Genomic DNA, 18451 nt, shown 5'->3' with positions numbered 1-18451 from the left:
TAGATAGTTCCTACCAATCCGTAGCAGTATTTCTGGAAAAGGCAATGGCACCCCACTCCAGTACTCTTGCCTGGAAAATCCCATGGACGGAGGAGCCTGGTGGGCTGCAGTCCATGGGGTCGCTAAGAGTCGGACACGACTGAGCGACTTGACTTTCACCTTTCACTTTCATGCATTGGAGAAGGAAATGGCAACCCACTCCAGTGTTCTTGCCTGGAGAATCCCAGGGACAGGGGATCCTGGTGGGCTGCCATCTATGGGGTCGCACAGAGTCAGACATGACTGAAGCAACTTGGCAGCAGCAGCAGCAGCATTTGATGTCTTAAGGAACAAAGCAAAAAAGGCTAGAGTATGAGCCAGCACTGTTGCTTATAACCTTCTTAGTAATTGAAGGAGCTTGGACCCCTTCCCCTCAGGACCTGCTTTGCCAGTTCTTAAGACTCTTATTATGTGCCAGGCACCACACTGTCCTCCAAGTGCGCACCGTCTCCCTTCATCCACTCAGCTTTCTCCAGAGAACCAGAGCCAATATGAAGATAGATAGATAGATATAATTTAATACAAGGAGGCGTAAAAGTCCCATAATCTATCATCTCCAGCTGGAAACCCAAGAAAGCCTTTCAGTTCAGTCGCTCAGTCGTGTCTGACTCTGCGACTCCATGAATCGCAGCACGCCAGGCCTCCCTGTCCATCACCAGCTCCCAGAGTTCACTCAGACTCACGTCCATGGAATTAGTGATGCCATCCAGCCATCTCATCCTCTGTCATCCCCTTCTCCTCCTGCCCCCAATCCCTCCCAGCATCAGAGTCTTTTCCAATGAGTCAACTCTTTGCATGAGGTGGCCAAAGTACTGGAGCTTCAGCTTTAGCAGAAAGCCTTTGGTGTAGTTCAAAAGCCTGAGAACCAGAGTGCCTATTGTAGATTCCAGGCCAGGTTTGAAGGCCTGAGAACCAGCAGCACCAAGGGCAGGAGAAGATCAGTGTTCCAGGTCAAGCAGTCAAGCAGGGAGGGAGTTCCACCTTCCCCAGCCCTCTTGTTCTATTCTGGACCTCAATGGGATGATGGTCACCCCCGTGGGGAGGGCCATCCACTTTGCTCAGTCCAAATTCAAATGCTGGTCTCTTCCAGAAACAGCCTCATAGACACGCCTAGAGATCATATTTAACCAGCTATCTGGGCATCCCATGGCCCAGTCAAGTTGACACATAAAATGAACCTTCAAGCCTTCTTTTTACAGATAAGGAAACTGGGGGTCAGGGAAGCAACTCAGCCTAGGGCATGTAACTATGAAGTGACAGTCAAAATATAGGCCAGGCCATGTGACTGCAGAGCCTGAAGCTTCACCACTCTGCTATAACACATCTAAAACACTCACTGGGGGACTTCCCTGGTGGTCCAGGGGTTAGGACTCTGCACTTCCACTGCCAGGAGCCTGGGTTCAGCCCTTTGTTGGGGAACTAAGATCCCATAAGCAGGGCAGCATGGCAAAAAAAAAAAAAAAAAAAACAAGAACAATAACAACAACAAAAAAACTTCATTGGATTAATGGTAAATTACTATACACATGTCAGCTGGTAGTATAAATAGCTTCAGAAAAACAAGTTCCAATAATTAAATTTAATTTCTAACCATTAAACTAAGGTCTGAACTCATGAAACCTGTCAGTATGATGTGTGGGATTAAAAATATCACAGCTTTTGTATTAATTTCCTATTGCTTCTCTAAGAAATTATCTCAGTTTAGTGAGTTAAATAACACACATTGATGATCTTACAGTTTGTTGTGCAGGTCAAAACTCTGAAATGGGTCCCCAGGGCTGAAATCAGGTGTCAGCAGGGATCCATTTCTCCTTTAGGCTCTGGAGAGAATCCTTACCTTGCTTTTCCAGTTTCTGGAAATGCCCATATTCCTTGGCTTTTGACCCTTTCCAGCAGTGTCATCACTTTGACCTCTGTTTCTCTCCTCACATTTCTTATGACCCTGACTCTCCTGCCTTCTCTGATAAGGACTTTTGTGATTACACTGGCTCCACTGAACTAATCTGGTTTAATCTCCCCATCTGAAGACCCTTATCTTAGTTGCACCTGCAAAATCCCTTTTACCATGTAAGGAAACATATTCATGTATTCTGGGGATTAGGACATGGGGGACATCTTTCCATGCTAAGTTGCTCAGTGGTGTCCAACTCTTTGCAACCCTATGGACCATAGCCCACCAGGCTCCTTCTCCAGACAAGAATACTAGAATGAGTGGGTTACTATGACCCCTTCCAAGGGATCTTCCCAACCCAGGGATTGAACCTGTGTCTCTTATGTCTCATGCATTGGCAAATGGGTTCTTTACCACTAGCACACCTGAGAAGCCCTGGGGACATTGTGGGCAGGGGGTGGGGGGGTGGGGGGCCTATTAGTCTGCCTATAACCCTTGCTTACACTCGGACCATCTTTAAACTTATTAAAAGAACACTGATGAAACCACAGACCTGAGGAACCTTATCTCCTTCTTTCACATCCATTTAATGCTCTTAATTTTTTCCCTATAAATTTAGGACAGAGGCGAAAAAAAATTAAGATAAAAGTCTATTACTGTATTACTGAATATTTACTACAATATTGACCCCTTGACAAAGCCCATCTGAAAGGTGCATTCTCTGTTGATGTATAAGATTAAAAGGAAAAAAAAGGATGTTCTTAGGGTTAAGTGTGGCTTTTAATCTCTCTCACTCTCATGTGCTTCCTGGAATCCTTGTAAAAGCAGTGAGCTTCTCCACAGGAGAACGTGTATCTAATGAACAGCTTGGTGAACTGTGCCATGCAGATTCAAAACCATTTTCTTCTTTGTATTACAAAAAGAAATGATTGCCTTAATTATAAGCATGGCTATCAATTCTTCTAAGACACTGTTAAAAATATAATGTGAATATTTTCAGTACTTACTTCTGAGGAGTATTTGCCTTAATATGTAGTTTAACTGGAATTCTTAAGCACCTGTTTCATTCCTATGTGCTCTGGCTGAAAAGAGAAAATTTCATTCTGCTGCACTGTTATTGCATGCTTTGAACTGTATACTGGCTTTTGTTACCAGGTTAGCATGCTGGTATGTAACACAGATATGTAAACTGCAAACCATTCTAATTCAGAAGTTCTCAAACTTTACCAGGCATACAATCACCCAAAAGGCTCACTAAAACACAGATTACTGAAACCCGGCCCCCGCCCCCAGATATTTGGATCCTGTATATGTCTGGGATGGGGCTGGAGAATTCACATTTTTAGACAAGTTTCTAAGTGACGCTGCTACTACTGTCCCAGGGATGACACTGAAAATCTATTAATAAATTCTCTCCTGAACAGTGTAAAAATAAATTAACTAGCTACATAGATGCACAGAGTCTAATAAATAAATTGGTAGATAATTTGCCCGGGTCTCTGGGCTTCCCTGGTGGCTTAGCTGGTAAAGGATCTGCTTGCAATGTGGGAGATCTGGGTCAATCCCTGGCTTGGGAAGAGCCCATGGAGAAGGGTAAAGGCTACGTACTCCAGTATTCTGGCCTGGAGAATTCCATGGACTTTATAGTCCATGGGGTCACAAAGAGTTGGACACAACTGAGCAGCTTTCACTTCACTTTCACTGTCAGCTTATTGCTTGATTTGATGTTCTAGAAACTACCTTGTTGCTAATATTGAACTGAATGTAGGTTACCTGCCTGGGATCCTGGGATTCCAGTGTGACAGATGTTCTTGTCCTGGAAGGTCCTAGTAATTACTGACGAGCCTATCCTCCTAAGTGACTCAAAGCCCCCTAACGTCTCTTGCCTTGGTTGCTTCCTCTGTACCATCTTACTTCACAAGACTGTTGAGGGAATTAAATGGCAGCCTATGTGACAGAGGTTTAAAAACTGAAAAGTATCGCCTGGGGATCTTCTTAAAATGAAGATTCAGATTCCGTGTGTCTGGAGTAGTGTCTGAGTTTCTGCACGTCTAACCAGCTCCCAAGTGATGCTTGTGCAACTGGTCCATGCACACCCTTTGGGAGGCGAGGACAACTTAATTCATGCCCCTTGAGGATAAGTCCTGAATCTGTGCCTCATTTACATTGTACCGTTATGTCTCCTTGTGTGTTTTTCATATGTGTATGTCTGTTTGCATATGTGTGTGTGTTTAATTCATGGCAAAATCTGTTGTTCAGTTGCTCAGTTGTGTCCGACTTTGTGACCCCATGGACTGCAGCATGCCAGGCCTCCCTGTCCTTCACTATGTCCTGGAGTTTGCTCAAAACTATGTCCCAGAGTTTGCCCATGATGACATAAATTACCTAAGGAGAAACACTGGGTAGTCTAAATTATCATAATCCACCACAGTAAAGAAGTAAAAATATAATCTTGACGCATTAGTGCTAGCAGGATGGATATGTACTAAGAATTAAATCAGTACTGCTAGTGCTGACTTAAACGTGGACCTAGATTTCAGTTAAAGACTTTTTACAAGATTAAAGTACCTATGCTTTGTCTTGCCCTGACCCTAGGAAAATGATTTCAGTCTCAGCCCAGCTACTATCTCTTTCATTGCAGGTGAAAATTGAGCTCCCAACGCAACTTCATGAGAAACACCATATTCTGTTTTCTTTTTATCATGTCACTTGTGACATAAATGCGAAAGCTAACGCCAAAAAGAAGGAGGCGCTGGAAACACCAGGTACTGACCAGAAGCAATCCGACATAGCCATACATGTCATCTCTGAGACTTGAAGTGGAAAGTACTTGAAAAGCTGATTCATTTAGAGTTTTTAAACTAAGTTTTGTATTCGTAAATGATAAATAGCTTTCTTTTTACTCCTCTCCATGAAGGTGTGTACTGAAAAGTTTTCTCTCTGTTTTTCTTTTTTACAGTTGGATATGCTTGGCTTCCTTTGATGAAAGATGATCAGATAGCTTCTCAAGAGTATAATATCCCGGTAGCAGCAAGCCTGCCTCCAAATTATTTAAGCTTTCAAGATTCTGCAAATGGGAAGGTACTGGGTAGCATATAAAACTTAAGAGAAAAGATACATGGGCTAAATGGCATGAGGTTATCTTCCATCAGCTATTTAAATTAATCCCACCTTAATGTATTCATCCATTGCAATTAGGAATCAACTGTACCTATAATATTTCAATACCTTGTTTTGTTTGTGGCCAGCAGAAATGATATATTCAAAATGATCCCCTGATATCACATTGGTATCATTTACTAATACTGCAAAATATATTTGCATCTCTCATTTTCCATCTCTATAGTAGTGTAAGACTAATGGATCAAGGTGGCAAATTAACATAAACCAAATAACCTATTTATTGATATTTCCTTTCTCTCAAATTGCCGCAGTGACAGTAACACACTCTTTTTTGCAGCACACTGGGAGTGACATTAAATGGGTCGATGGTGGTAAACCACTTTTCAAAGTATCGACATTTGTTGTATCAACAGTGAACACTCAGGTGAGCATGTTGTCCTGATGTTATCCAACTGCAGACTAAAATTCCAGAAGTGTATTTATCAAGATGACACTTCCCTTGGAAGATGATTTGCTTCCAATGACAACACCCAAGTGTTAAAAATATGAGACATTTAAAATTAAAATTGTGGACCTTTCCCTTGAAACTCAGTCTAATTTCCAATGCCTACCCAAGCCTCCTCTCACGGAGCAAAGGCCATGAAGTGGGCAAAACTGTATCTGAGAGTCACTTTGGTCAACTTCTGACACAGTGACTTTGGACAAGTCACTTCACCCCTGCAATCCCATGTCCTCATCAGGAAAATGATAACAATAAAAGAAAATCTCCACCTAAGATTGTAATGAGGCTCAAAATGAGAAACTGCATGTGAAAATGTCTCATAAACTACAAAATGCTGTACACAGGGAACTATTACCACTGTCATATTACCATAAAACTCACCCCTTCCCATGCAAGGCAGCTTATTTTAGCACAGTGGGAGAATTTTTATGATACTGATTATAAACTACAAAGCAAGCTGTTACCTGTACATAGAATAAGTATTGCTCCTTTCTTAAATTCAATATGCATTTGGTGGTTGTAGGTATGTGTTTGTGTGTGTGTGTTTGGTTTTGTTTCTTTTTTTTTTATTTTAGTTTTTTGTTTTTTTGCTTCAAGCTGCTTTAGCACATACTTGGTTGCTAAGAAAAGTGAAATAATCCAGCATATATTGGATCAAAATGTCTTTCCATAACCACTGGCGCCTCAAGCCAAATTGAGTCCTCTTCCCTAGTCCTGTGTCATAACTCCTTAAATACATCTTTTCTCTGATGCCATCAGCCCCAGTCAAGTCCCACAAGATGATCGTTCTCCACCAAATCCTGCGTTTATGCATCTCAGAATCCTGAGTTTCTCTTTGTCATGCTTCCGGCTACTTTCCTCCAAACAGCTTAGGTTCCTCTGTGACTCACCGTTACTTACCTTTCTCTACATTAGCTTCCACTGCCCACACACTCGTCGCCCCGGGAGACAACTTCCTTCCTCCATAGCGGTATTTACATCAGTTTTTAAAGACCCAAGGTCCTTTCATGCACTGTACCCTCTGTCTGCTTCATTCCTCCAGGACACAGGGATTTTGTGACACTGCCTTTCCTCAGCCAGGAAAGCCATCTCTCTCTCTCTGCCTCCCCTCCCCTCATCAGTCTTTCAGCTCCTCTCCATCCTTCAAATCTTGGTTCAAATATCACCTCCTCAAAGAAGTCTTCCCTATCTGCTGACCCCTCAGACATGCTGTATCATCTTGTCATATACCGTCTGACACCCTTTTCTCCTTTGAAGCCCTTGTCTGATTGTGAGAAAATAGGTACGTGTGGAAACCATGGTGTCGTATCCATCTCAGGGGCATTATGGAAGGACCAGAGGAGGGGTGTGGGTTTTCCTTGCCCAGAGCTCTGTCTTCCCTGCCAGCTGAGGATCTGACAAATAGCTTTCACTAAGTAATTTTTGAATAAATAACATGAAACTGAAAATATTACTTACATACACACACACACTGACCTGTGGGGAACTCAAACCACAGATGCCCCTCTAGAGCTGACAAATGCCAAAGAAACACCCAGAAGAGTGTGAAAAGTCAGAGTGCTAGTTTCTCAGATGTGTCTGACTCTTTGCGACCCCACAGACCAGTCCGCCAGGCTCCTCTGTCCATGGAATTCTCCAGGCAAGGATACTGGAGTGTGTTGCCATTCCCTTCTCCAGGGGATCTTCCTGACCCAGGGATCGAACCTGGGTCTCCTGCATTGCAGGTAGATTGTTTACCACCTGAGCCATCAGGGAGTCTGTATCCCACTTCCTGACTATGTAATTTTGACCCCCAGCATTTCCAATGTGACATTTGCTTCAGGAAACAACATTAAAAGACAGATCGGTTTGCTCCAGCTGCCATTAGAAAATACCACAGACGGGGTTGCTTAAACAGAAATATATTTTCTCACAGTTGTCGAGGCTGGTCGTCTGAGATCAAGGTGTCAGAGTGTTGTCTTCTTCCAAAGCCTCCCTCCTTGGCTTTCCTCTGTGTGTGTGAATATCCAAGTTTGCTCTTCTGTAAAGACATCAGTCATATTTGGGATTAGGACCACACTAACTACCATAATTACCTCTTTAGAGGCCTTATTTTTAAATATGGTTACAACCTGAGGTACTGGGAGTTGGGACTTCAACACATGGATTTTGGAGAGGATACAATTCTGCCCTAACAAAGGACAGGAGTCAACTTGTATTTCACGATGGCAGGTGAACTTCTTAGTTTTTTATTAACGCTGACATTTTAAGTATGAAAGTATCCCTGCACATATTAAACTGTACCCATTCTCGTGTGTAGTAAAGAATAGTAAGAATAAATGATAGAAGTCTGTGGAAGAAGCAGGAATAGAAAGGTGATAGAAGGCAATTTAAGAAAGAAAGAGGAAAAAAAGAGAGAGGAAAGGAGCAGGAACAGAGCCAAGAGAAGGCATTCTCTAGCTATTGTCATATGGCCCAGAAGGAAACAAATCTCTGAGAAGGAAATAGGAAGGAGAGCAGACTTTGGTTCAGGTCAAGCCCTCAGCATGCCAGAACAGCTCCGGAAATGAGAAGTCTGTCTCTCTGCCTCCTAGGTAAAGCACCTCACATCAAGTCATCTGCCCTACAGAAGGACTCACCTCCCATCACCATGATTGTTACACAGCTTATGTGTCATCAAAAAAATCAATACTTTTTTTTGATGTTTCAGGATCCACATGTGAACACATTTTTCCGACAATGCCAAAAAAGGGAGAAAGATATGTCTCAGTCACCTACCTCGAATTTCGTCCGCTCCTGTAAGGTAACATGACATGCAAATAGTTGCAGTGGTCTCCAGGATGGAAATAGGCAAAACAGACCTTTACATTTTGCATTGAGTAGCAAGCTTCAGAGTAATTATTCTTAAAGATTTTTAAACACCTTATCATTTCCAAGAGGAAATGATTTTATTTCGCAGTTCCTAAAAGGTGTCTGTATAATGGAAGAGTAAGCAAAGATCAGTTTCTCCAAAATAAAAATGATTGAAAATCAGAGTCAATTCACTCTAAATTAGTTAATTATATGTAGAGTCTTTGCAACATTTACCCCCATGCCTGTATGTCATGAGAAATGCCATGAAAAATAAAGCCAAACAAAGGTGAACTACTGTATTCATATTCAAGTCCTGATGAACATCAGTCGAATGTGCTTTAAATTTAATCAATGACCTTTTTTTTTTTTTCCTGTCCTGCCAATTTAACAGAACTTACTGAATGTGGAAAAGATTCATGCAATCATGAGTTTTCTGCCTATAATCTTGAATCAGCTCTTCAAGATTCTGGTACAAAATGAAGAAGATGAAATAAGCACCGCTGTGACCAGGTATTCATAGCACAGCCTTGGGAGAAGAGATTTTATAAGCTGGGGTCACAGGCAACTCTAATTATAACTGAGTGGCTACATAACTGTGTACGCTTGCATTTTGTTTGAACACATATCTCAAAGTTAAGTATGTCTCACTCTTGAGTTCTTCCCTTCTAATCATCTATTATTATCATCCAAGTGGAGTTTTAGACCTCTTTTTTAACTTTTCCTTTGTGCTTTTCAATTATACTTTTTTATTTTGAGATAGTTATACAGGCACTTGGAGTTGTAAGAAGTAATACAAAAGAGAGCTCATGTTCTCGTCAGATGTTCCCAATGGTGACATCTAGCAAAACTATACGACAATATCAATCCCAGAATATTGACACTGAAAGAAGCAGGAGACAGAACATCGCCCTTCCCAGAAAGATCCCTCATGTTGCCCTTTTACTGACATACCTACTTCTTTCTCATCTCGGTCTCCACCCCTTATTCCTGGCAACTGCTAATCTTTTCTCCATCTCTAAAATTTTGTTACTTTAAGAATTTTATATATTTTATATTGAAATTTTATATGTAAAATGAGTACATATATTTTTATATTATATTATATATTCCATGTATTTATATAAGTTGATAAATTTATTATATAGTCTATTTTAAATTTATATATAAGTTATATGGCTTTATGAGGGCTTCCCAGGTGGCACAGTGGTAAAGAATCCGCCTGCCAGTGCAGGAGGCACAAGAGACAAGTTCAGTCCCTGGGTAGGGAAGATCCCCTGGAGGAAGAAATGGCAACCCACTCCAGTATTCTCCCCTGGAGAATCCCATGGGCAGAGAAGCCTGATGGGCTACAGCCCATGGGATTGCAAAGAGTTGGACACGACTGAGCATGCACACACACACAGATGTGAAATTATATCATATGACAGTGTGTAACCTTTAGGAACTGGCTTTTTTCACTCAGCATAACTCTCTGGAGATTCATCCAGATTGTTACATCAATCAATAGTCCTCTCCTTTTTATGTGAGTAGTATTCCATATCATATTATGTTTAAAACTCACCCGTTGAAGGATAGCTGGATTGTTTCCAGTTTTTGGTAGATTTGGGGTGAATATAAGTTTCCATTTCTCTGAAAAGAACAATTGCTAGGTCATACGGTAGTTGTATGCATTGGGTTTTCTTTCATATTTATTTATGTATTGAGTCTTGGTTGTAACACACACGATCTTTGGTCTTTGTTGCGGCATGCAGGATGTTTAATTGTGGCATGCAGACTCTTAGTTGTGGTATGTGGGATCTAGTTCCCTGCCCAGGGATTGAACTCAGGCCCTCTGCATTTGGAGCCCAGAGCGCTAGCCACTGAGCCACCGGGGAAGTCCCATATGTGCTGGTTTCAAGAACATGCCGAATTGTTTTCCAGAGTAGCTGTACCATTTTTTTCCCACTAAATCTTATTTTTCTTTTTATGTTCAATTTTTCTTTCACTGTTCTCGCTTTAAATTTGCCTTCACTACATTCTTTCAACATTGCTAATCTGTCTGGTGACTTTAGCAAATTACAATCTTCTCTTTCTAGAGATAGGGTTTTCAGTTAATTATTGAATCATATATTCCTAAAGTTCATTTTTTAAAAAAATATTAGTCACAGCATTCTGGAATGCCATAAGACATTACTTTTATCTTCATGTTTAGAGATTTCAAGGTTGGAAATGGCTAATGGATGTTGTAGATACTGAACACCCGGTACTGAGTTTGAAATTGGTTCATTCATTCATTCAGTAATGATTAAGTGCCCAGCTTACCAAGCACTTAAGTGACAAACCAAGTGGTATTTTCCTGCCTTCTCCAGAAAGGCCACTCAACAGCTTTGCTTTTCCAGGGTTCTGACCGACATTGTGGCCAAGTGCCATGAGGAACAACTGGACCACTCTGTCCAGTCCTACATTAAGGTATGAAATTGCCACTTGGGCGTTGGTTGTATCCCCTTGTGCTGTGTGGCTTGTCTCATTTCCTGTCTGCAATAAGTGGGAAGTTTCCCTCTTTAGCTGAATGGTGCCCACCCCAGTCATACTGAACTTTCCCTTTAGTGACTTAGAACTCCTTTTTGCATTAATGGGCTTAATGTATTATTTCAATATATAAATAATGCATACATGTGCAAATGAATATTCATATGGGGAGAAAAAGCAAAGAAAGAAGTGGAGGAGAAAACAAAAGTATGGTCTTTTGAAATCAACATTAGAAATACATGAAATTCCTCTGTAAATTTAAGGAAGACGCCTCCTGTTGGTTTGTTGAATGTGCTGTGTTTCTTCTGTAATGTTTTCTTAGCTCTTTTTATTGTTTTCTCAGGCATTATTTCATTTTCCCAGTTACTGTATATTTGTACCTGCTTCTGGTATGTTAAGTCCTTTCTCCTCCGGCATGAACCACTAGCCCATCCCATCAGTGTGCACTGCTTCCTCCAGTGGCCTTCGTCAGATGTTCACTTGGACATGTTTATATTCTCATTTTCAGCTGGCCTGTGAATTTATGCCAGTGAACTTGTGATGATGTTTGCACATTATAGTTCCAGCCTAAAGGTCATCTTCTTGAAGGAAAAGAAAAAACCCATCCAGAGTTAAATAAAAGTATCTTATATTCCTTTATATATATAAAGGACCTAAATTTCAAATTTTTTGTATAGATTATCTCTTTTAAGAGACATAGAGCTTTTTAATTAAAAGAACATATTCCATGAATATATAAAGGTAGACATATACCCATGTAGTTCAGATGTCTAAAAAGGCAACCAGAGAAGAATTTGGGGTCTTTTGTGCTAAAATTTTGTGACAGCAAGAAATAACTAAAAACTTTATTCTGGAGTGAACCCCTCTGAGATATTATCAGTGAGGAATTACTCCCATTACAGTTTCATATTAACATGTTTTTTATCTGTCAGAAAAGTTAAATGTCTTCCCAAACATCTAAGTATGAGTGTGTGCCCTTATATGCCAAAAATAGTAATTTCACAATAATTCCCCTATGGTATGATTTTACCCAATAAGATCTACAATTCAGTTGCCAAAGGCCAGTTCCACCTACAAATGACTTTTTAGTTTGCTCTGTAAGACAGAGGCATAGCTTCCTTTTATAGGGTATTGATGAATTTACTATTCAACAGAATCTATAGAATTTTCATTCTCTCAACTTACCCCAAGTTTCCATTTCAAGCTCCAGGGGGCACGAAAGGAAAAAAATTTCCCAATTTCTATCATACAATGTCGTCTCTTTTTCAACACACGTATTATTTACCTTGTTCCAGTAGAATTACCAAAAATTGTGTTTAGAACCCACTGATGTGACTATTTTTGTGACAATTGGGGCTAGTTCCTGATGAGAGCCTTATATGAGCTCATAGAAGGGATCTGTAATGCTCTTGGAGTGGTGTCCTGGCAGTGCTTCCTGGAGCAGTCTTTATTTTTAACCAGGATATTTAAAAAATCCTGACGAGACTATTTGATATTGTGATGTAGGAAAATACTTATTGAGTTTGCTTTGAAGTGTTTTCTCCAGTGGACCACGTTTTGTCAGTGTTTTAAATCCAGAAATACACCTATGTGGATTTTCAAGCTGATGACAATTCCTAAAGATGTTTCATAACATAATTTCATATGTCTAAAACAAATACAGACAAATACATATAACCAACTAAAATTTATTCTGGAAAAAGCACTAAAGTAGAAAATGGAAAACTAGATTCTAATTAGGGTTAGATCGTTAACTCGGAGTGATCAGTCTGTCTGAACCTCACGTTTCTTCTCTGTGAAGTGAGATGGGTAGACGAGATGAATATCCAGCTATCTGACTCTGTGATTTGACTCTTGCTATATTACATGGCTGACAGTCTGACCTTGACCAAGGAGTCTGATTTTTTTTTCACCCTTAATGGAAAAAATTATTTTCTAACATATACAATAATATTAAGCTCCACACCTAAGAGTTTAATGAAAACTGGGGTCAATACCTGCTTTGATGTCCTTGCAAGATGTGATAGTTGATATAGTTCATACTTATTCAGAAATATGCTAAACACCATTTCAAGTTCAGTGGTGCTAAATGCTGCTAACTCACTCCATCTACGATATCCAAAATGCACACATACACCCACCATGTCTTTTTCAAAGATACATGTCTAAACTTGATCTAATTAGATACCATTGTTTATAGCAATTCATGGGATTGACATGGTTTAGCCAAAATTTTAAAAAATTTCAGAGCTAGTCAAAATGCCCTTGGAGCTAAGTTACTGTGCATGGGATTAGATAGTTGATTACATTACCCTCATAGGAGTCATAATCCATGAGGGGGAAAATTGTACTACTCTTGATTTTAGCTAGTTTCATGCCTCTGTTAGCCTTATTTTTCTCCTTTGGGATGAGCTTGGAGAAGTCAGACGCCTCAGGACCTGATTTAGGCATCAATGTGCTATGAAGTCAAAGAAATAACTATAGACCCAAATGCAAAGTGCCTTTGCTTTGTTTCTTGTCTGTCTTCACCCTTGACTATAGTGAAGTCCAAACTGTGAATATTATAAAGAAATGACCTTCCTTGAGGCAAACCCAACTCATAAGTAAAACATCATAAGCATTTTGTATCTTAAATATATGTGCATGAATTGATACTTAAAATATATGAAGAAATATGGAAGACTAAAGCATGACATGCACTCACTGTGCCAACAACCAATCTTTTAAGGAAAAAGCCAGCAGCATTTGCTATCTTACTGACGCCCAATGTTTATGAACCTCTTGGTCGCCGTGTCTCAGCATGAGATGGTAGCGGACCCTGGGCTTGTGGGCAACTCTCCTACTGGCCTCTGGAAGGCACCAGTTTCCCCACTTGGCTATTTGAGTGGGTACTCTACCCTTTCAGGATGAAGAAATGCTACCATGCTACCCACCTGTTGCCAGTGGAAGGAAGGAGAAGGGGAAATGTGCCCTAAGTAGGTGGGTCAAAGCCCTCCATGTTTCCTTGAACCCGCTAAATTGCTCTCTGATCTTCCTTTTGATTTCTACTAAGAGTGTGTCAAGGAGAGCTTAGGTGAGCAAGGCTCTACCTATACAAAGCCCTCAGTAGGAGCAGGTGTGTATTACACTTATCATTGGGCCTTCATTTATTTCATGACAATATCTGGCATGAGCAGATAATTTTGAGACATGAGTTATTCATGGAACATAATTTTTGACCCTTTGAAGTATTTAACTTTTTTTTCACTGTTTGGATTTTCTTCAGTTTGTGTTCAAGACTACCACATACAAGGAGAGAACTATACATGAAGAACTGGTTAAAAATATGACCGGTCTTTTGCAATCAAATGACTCCACAACAGTCAAGCATGTCCTGAAGGTAAAGAATTTAAAGACGGGCTTTCATTGGGATGGCTTACACTCAACTCTGAAGGTGACGGGAGTCGTTGATTTTTATAGATCATTTCTCTTATGGTTTCTGGTATAAGTTTCGTGTTGGAACAGTAGCATGTGACCCCATAGACTGTAGCCCACCAGGCTCCTCCGTCCATGGGATTCCCCAGGCAAGAATACTGGAGTGGGTTGCCATGCCCTCCTCCAATATTAAGAGAACAGATCATCTTTAAAAGTAGAATGGACTCAGGTCCTTTGGCCTAAAGGCAAAATGAATGACTCTTAAGAATGACCTATAACATTCAAAAGTTCTAAGTGTACCCAAAATAAAGTTTATGGAGTTTTTAGGCACAATAAGAGGAAAAATACCAACAAAAGGATTAATGATATATTAATGAATAAACTGACAGCAGAGAGGAAGCAGAGAAACAGCTACTCTTTTTCCCCCAAAAGTTGCAACACATGCATTTATAGTAACAGAAAAGATGGTGAGAAGCTTATGAAGATGTAACTCTAAGTTATTATAGACTTGTGAATGTAGTCCCCTGCTAAATTAATTATCTATCATGACTTGACAGATAGATGATTGATGAGTAAGTAGCTAGAGAGGGCTGAGGCTGGATCAATAAGCATCAGCATTTCACTAAAATCAAATTTGTCTAGATCAAGTGGTTTGTTTGTTTAAATTTAAATTAGCTGTATGAGCATATTCATTCAATTTATCCAGCAAATATGTTCCAAGTGCCTTCCATGCAACAAACACCATTCTCACCATCCTTGGCACTTGATATGCATTTAGAGAATAGAATAAAGATCTCTGCCTTTGGGAAGTTTACACAGTACTGCAAGATAAAAAATAGTAAATGACCCACATAATAGCAAAGTTAATTAAATTGCATGTTCAGGGACTTCCCTGGCTGTCCATTGGTCACAAAGACTCCATGTTGCCAATGCAGGAGGCTCAGGTTCAATCCCTGATCAGGAAATTAAGATCCCACATGTGGGAAGGAGAGGTTGAGATGAACTGCAAGAGTCGCGTTGACATATATACACTACCATGTGTGAAACAGATAGCTAGTGGGAAGCTGCTGTGTGACACAGGAAGCTCAGCATGATGCTCTGTGATGGCCTAGAGGGGAGGGATGGGGTGGGGGTGGGGCGGGGGGGAAAGGAAAGCTCAAGAGGGAGAGGAGGTATACATACCTCCTCAAGAGCTCAAGAGGTATACATACAGCTGATTCATGTTGCACAGCAGAAATTAACACAACATTGTAAAGTAATCCTATTTTTTTCTTTTAAAATAAAAAATTTATTTTAAAATTAAAAAATCAATTTAAAAAAATCTCACATGCCAGGTGGTGTGGCCTAAGATGAAAAAAATAAATAAACAAAGTCTTGTGAGGTTTTAAAAAATGCTGGGGAAAAATCGCATGTTCAGCGGTGAGAAGTAGCATGGGGAAAGAAAATATCAAGCAGGTAAGGGCATGGGGAGCACCGAGGGCAGAGTGAGGTTTACAGTTTTAAATAGAATGGTCAGGATAGAGCTTGTGGAGAAGGAGAGACCTCAGCAGAAAATGTGAAGGAGGTGAGAGAGCTGGGACGTTTAGGGTAGAACATTAAAGGGAAAGGGGAAAACATAACAGTATTTGTCATTCTTTGACTTAGTTCACTAAGCATGTAATGCCCTCTAGGTCCATCCATGATGTCACAAATAGCAAAATTTAGTTCACTTATATGTGGAATCTAAAAAATAAAGCAAAAGTAAGTATAACAAAACAGAAACAGACTTAGTGATAGAACAAACTAGTGGTTATCTGAGGGGCGAGGAGTGAGGGGAGAGGCAAAATAAGTGAAGGGGATTAAGAGGTACAAACTGCTAGGTATAAAATAAACTACAACAATGTAATGAAGAGCACAGGGTATATTGCCAGTATTTTATAATAACCTTATGAGGAGTGCACTCCATAAAAATATTGAATCATTATGTTGTACACCTGAAACTTACATAATATTGTTAAGTCAACTGTATTTCAGTGAAAGAAAATAAAGATTGAGGGGAAGGCCTGTATAATGCCGTAAGGCAGCAGCACACCTGGTGGACATGCCTAAAGGATGGCAGGAAGGCCAGTGTGGCTGGGGCCACGTAAGCAAAGAGAGGAGGCAAGATGAAGTCAGAGAGGCACCAGGAGGTTAGGCGGGTAGCGTAAGGCCTGTGGGCCATTGCAAGGGCTTTGCCTGCCACTGGAAGAGAAACTGGGAGCCATGAGAGGCCTTTGAAGGGAGAAGTGACTTGAGCTGACCTTGGTTCAAAAGGATCTCTCTGATGACTGCATAGAGAATAGACTGTAACGGGGTGAGGATGGGGACAGGGTCACTGGAGAAGGCTGCCTACCTAGCATCCTTGGGTATTCTTTGCTGCTGTGTGTGCTCAGTTGTGTCTGACCCTTTGTGACCCCATGGACTGTAGCCCACCAGGGTCATCTGCCCATGGAGTTTTCCAGGCAAGAATACTGGAGTGGGGTGCCATTTCCTTCTCCAGAGGATCTTCCCAACCCAGGGATCAAACCCACATGTCTTGTGTCTCCTGGATTGGCGGGCAAGTTCTTTATCACTAGCACCACCTGGGAAGCCCTGGATATTCTTTGGCCTTCTCCAAGTGCACCCCTTCTCATGAGACAAAGTGTGAGGGTAGTCAAAAGGAATGCTGCCTGGAACTATAAGGATTCCTAGGAGCCCCCACCTTTAGAGCTTGTAGGTTTATTCCTGGTCCTGCTTACACCTCTTTATAAGTCCATACTAAAGAGGGAAACTCTTGTTGCCCGAGTGTAGCCCCAGACCTAAGGCAGGAACAGCGTTTGGTGGGAGAGAGGAATTGGTTTGTGGGCAGCGCTTGGGCTTGCAGACTGGACAGTCACACCAGGTCCCTCAGGGCAGGATGGAGCCCCGGGTGAGAGGAAGGGGTGGGCCAGGGTCGTGCTCGTCCTATGCTCCCACATTCAGGTACAGTATTCCAAACTGTCATGAAGTTGTATTTGTCCAGGTAGGAAGAGCCAACATACTTTATTTAACACTCTGTTAGCTTTTAAATACTTACACACACAGCTTCCATTTTTACTCTTGCTCTCTACCCATGGTAATGTGAGGGGTGGGCCTGCTACAACATTTAGTTTTGTTTAAGGAAAACAGGTAGAACACCCCATGAATAAGTATTTCCTAAGACGCCTGTCTAATCAGCCATGTCAAATAAGCCAGGGTCTTGTGTTATACAGTCTTTGAGATGACTGGGAAACAGAAATATCTGGCATTTACATTTCCCATTAGAACTTTGCTAAGGATGATCCTAACATAATAGAGACTATATTATTGCTCTGATGCATTTAATTTCAAAGAATATATTCTAAGATAAAGATTTTATAGCATTGCATGTCATAAAGAACAGAGTTATCATTACTTTGCTGTAAGATAAATTTCTGGTTGTCTTTTCTTTTCCTAACAGCATTCCTGGTTCTTCTTTGCAATTATCCTAAAATCCATGGCACAGCACTTGACTGACACGAATAAAATTCAGGTAAGATCATATGTAATAAAATAGCATCCAACAATTATGCTCATGAATGTTCTCTTAATAATGAATATTCTCTTATTAGTTCCATTTTTATTTGTTTTATAAACCTTACTGATTAATGCTCACTGCTTTAAGAATTTTTTTATGTGGACCATTTTTAAAGTCTTTATGGAATTTGTTACAATATTACTCCTGTTTTATGTTTTGGTTTTTTGCTAGCAAGGCACGTGAGATCTTAGCCTCCCCCAGAGAGTGAGGGTGTTAGTCAGTCATGTCCAACTCTTTTCGACCCTATGGAGTGTAGCCTGCCAGACTCCTGTGTCCATGGAATTCTCCAGGCAAGAATACTGGAGTGAGTAACCATTCCCTTCTCCAGGGGATCTTCTTGACCCAGGGATTGAACCTGGATCTCCTGCACTGCAGGCAGATTCTTTACTGTCTGAGCCATCAGGGAAATCCCTTAGTCCCCCAGTCAGGGATCGAACCCACACGCCTTGCCTTGGAAGGCAAAGTCTTAGCCACTAGATCACCAGGGAAGTCCCTGCTCATTGCTTTCTATGCGGGAGACGTGATTATTGTGTCAGTACATGTCCTTCAG

General features: G+C 40.8%; 1 protein-coding gene across 1 annotated transcript in view; it reads left to right on the top strand.

Annotated features, from left to right (window-relative positions):
* The window catches only part of DOCK10 (dedicator of cytokinesis 10), a 306412-nt gene that overhangs the window by 229801 nt on the left and 58160 nt on the right, over window positions 1-18451 (top strand). The window contains exons 20-27 of the mRNA XM_052636059.1: window positions 4572-4695; window positions 4890-5011; window positions 5391-5477; window positions 8245-8337; window positions 8779-8897; window positions 10766-10835; window positions 14161-14274; window positions 17785-17856. Of these exons, the coding sequence (XP_052492019.1) occupies window positions 4572-4695; window positions 4890-5011; window positions 5391-5477; window positions 8245-8337; window positions 8779-8897; window positions 10766-10835; window positions 14161-14274; window positions 17785-17856 (801 nt within the window). The remainder of the gene's footprint in view (window positions 1-4571; window positions 4696-4889; window positions 5012-5390; window positions 5478-8244; window positions 8338-8778; window positions 8898-10765; window positions 10836-14160; window positions 14275-17784; window positions 17857-18451) is intronic.

Source organism: Budorcas taxicolor, chromosome 2, assembly GCF_023091745.1.
Source record: "Budorcas taxicolor isolate Tak-1 chromosome 2, Takin1.1, whole genome shotgun sequence".
Taxonomy (NCBI): domain Eukaryota; kingdom Metazoa; phylum Chordata; class Mammalia; order Artiodactyla; family Bovidae; genus Budorcas; species Budorcas taxicolor.
Note: the sequence above shows the minus strand (reverse complement) of the source record. Positions and strands in the feature narration are given on the sequence as shown.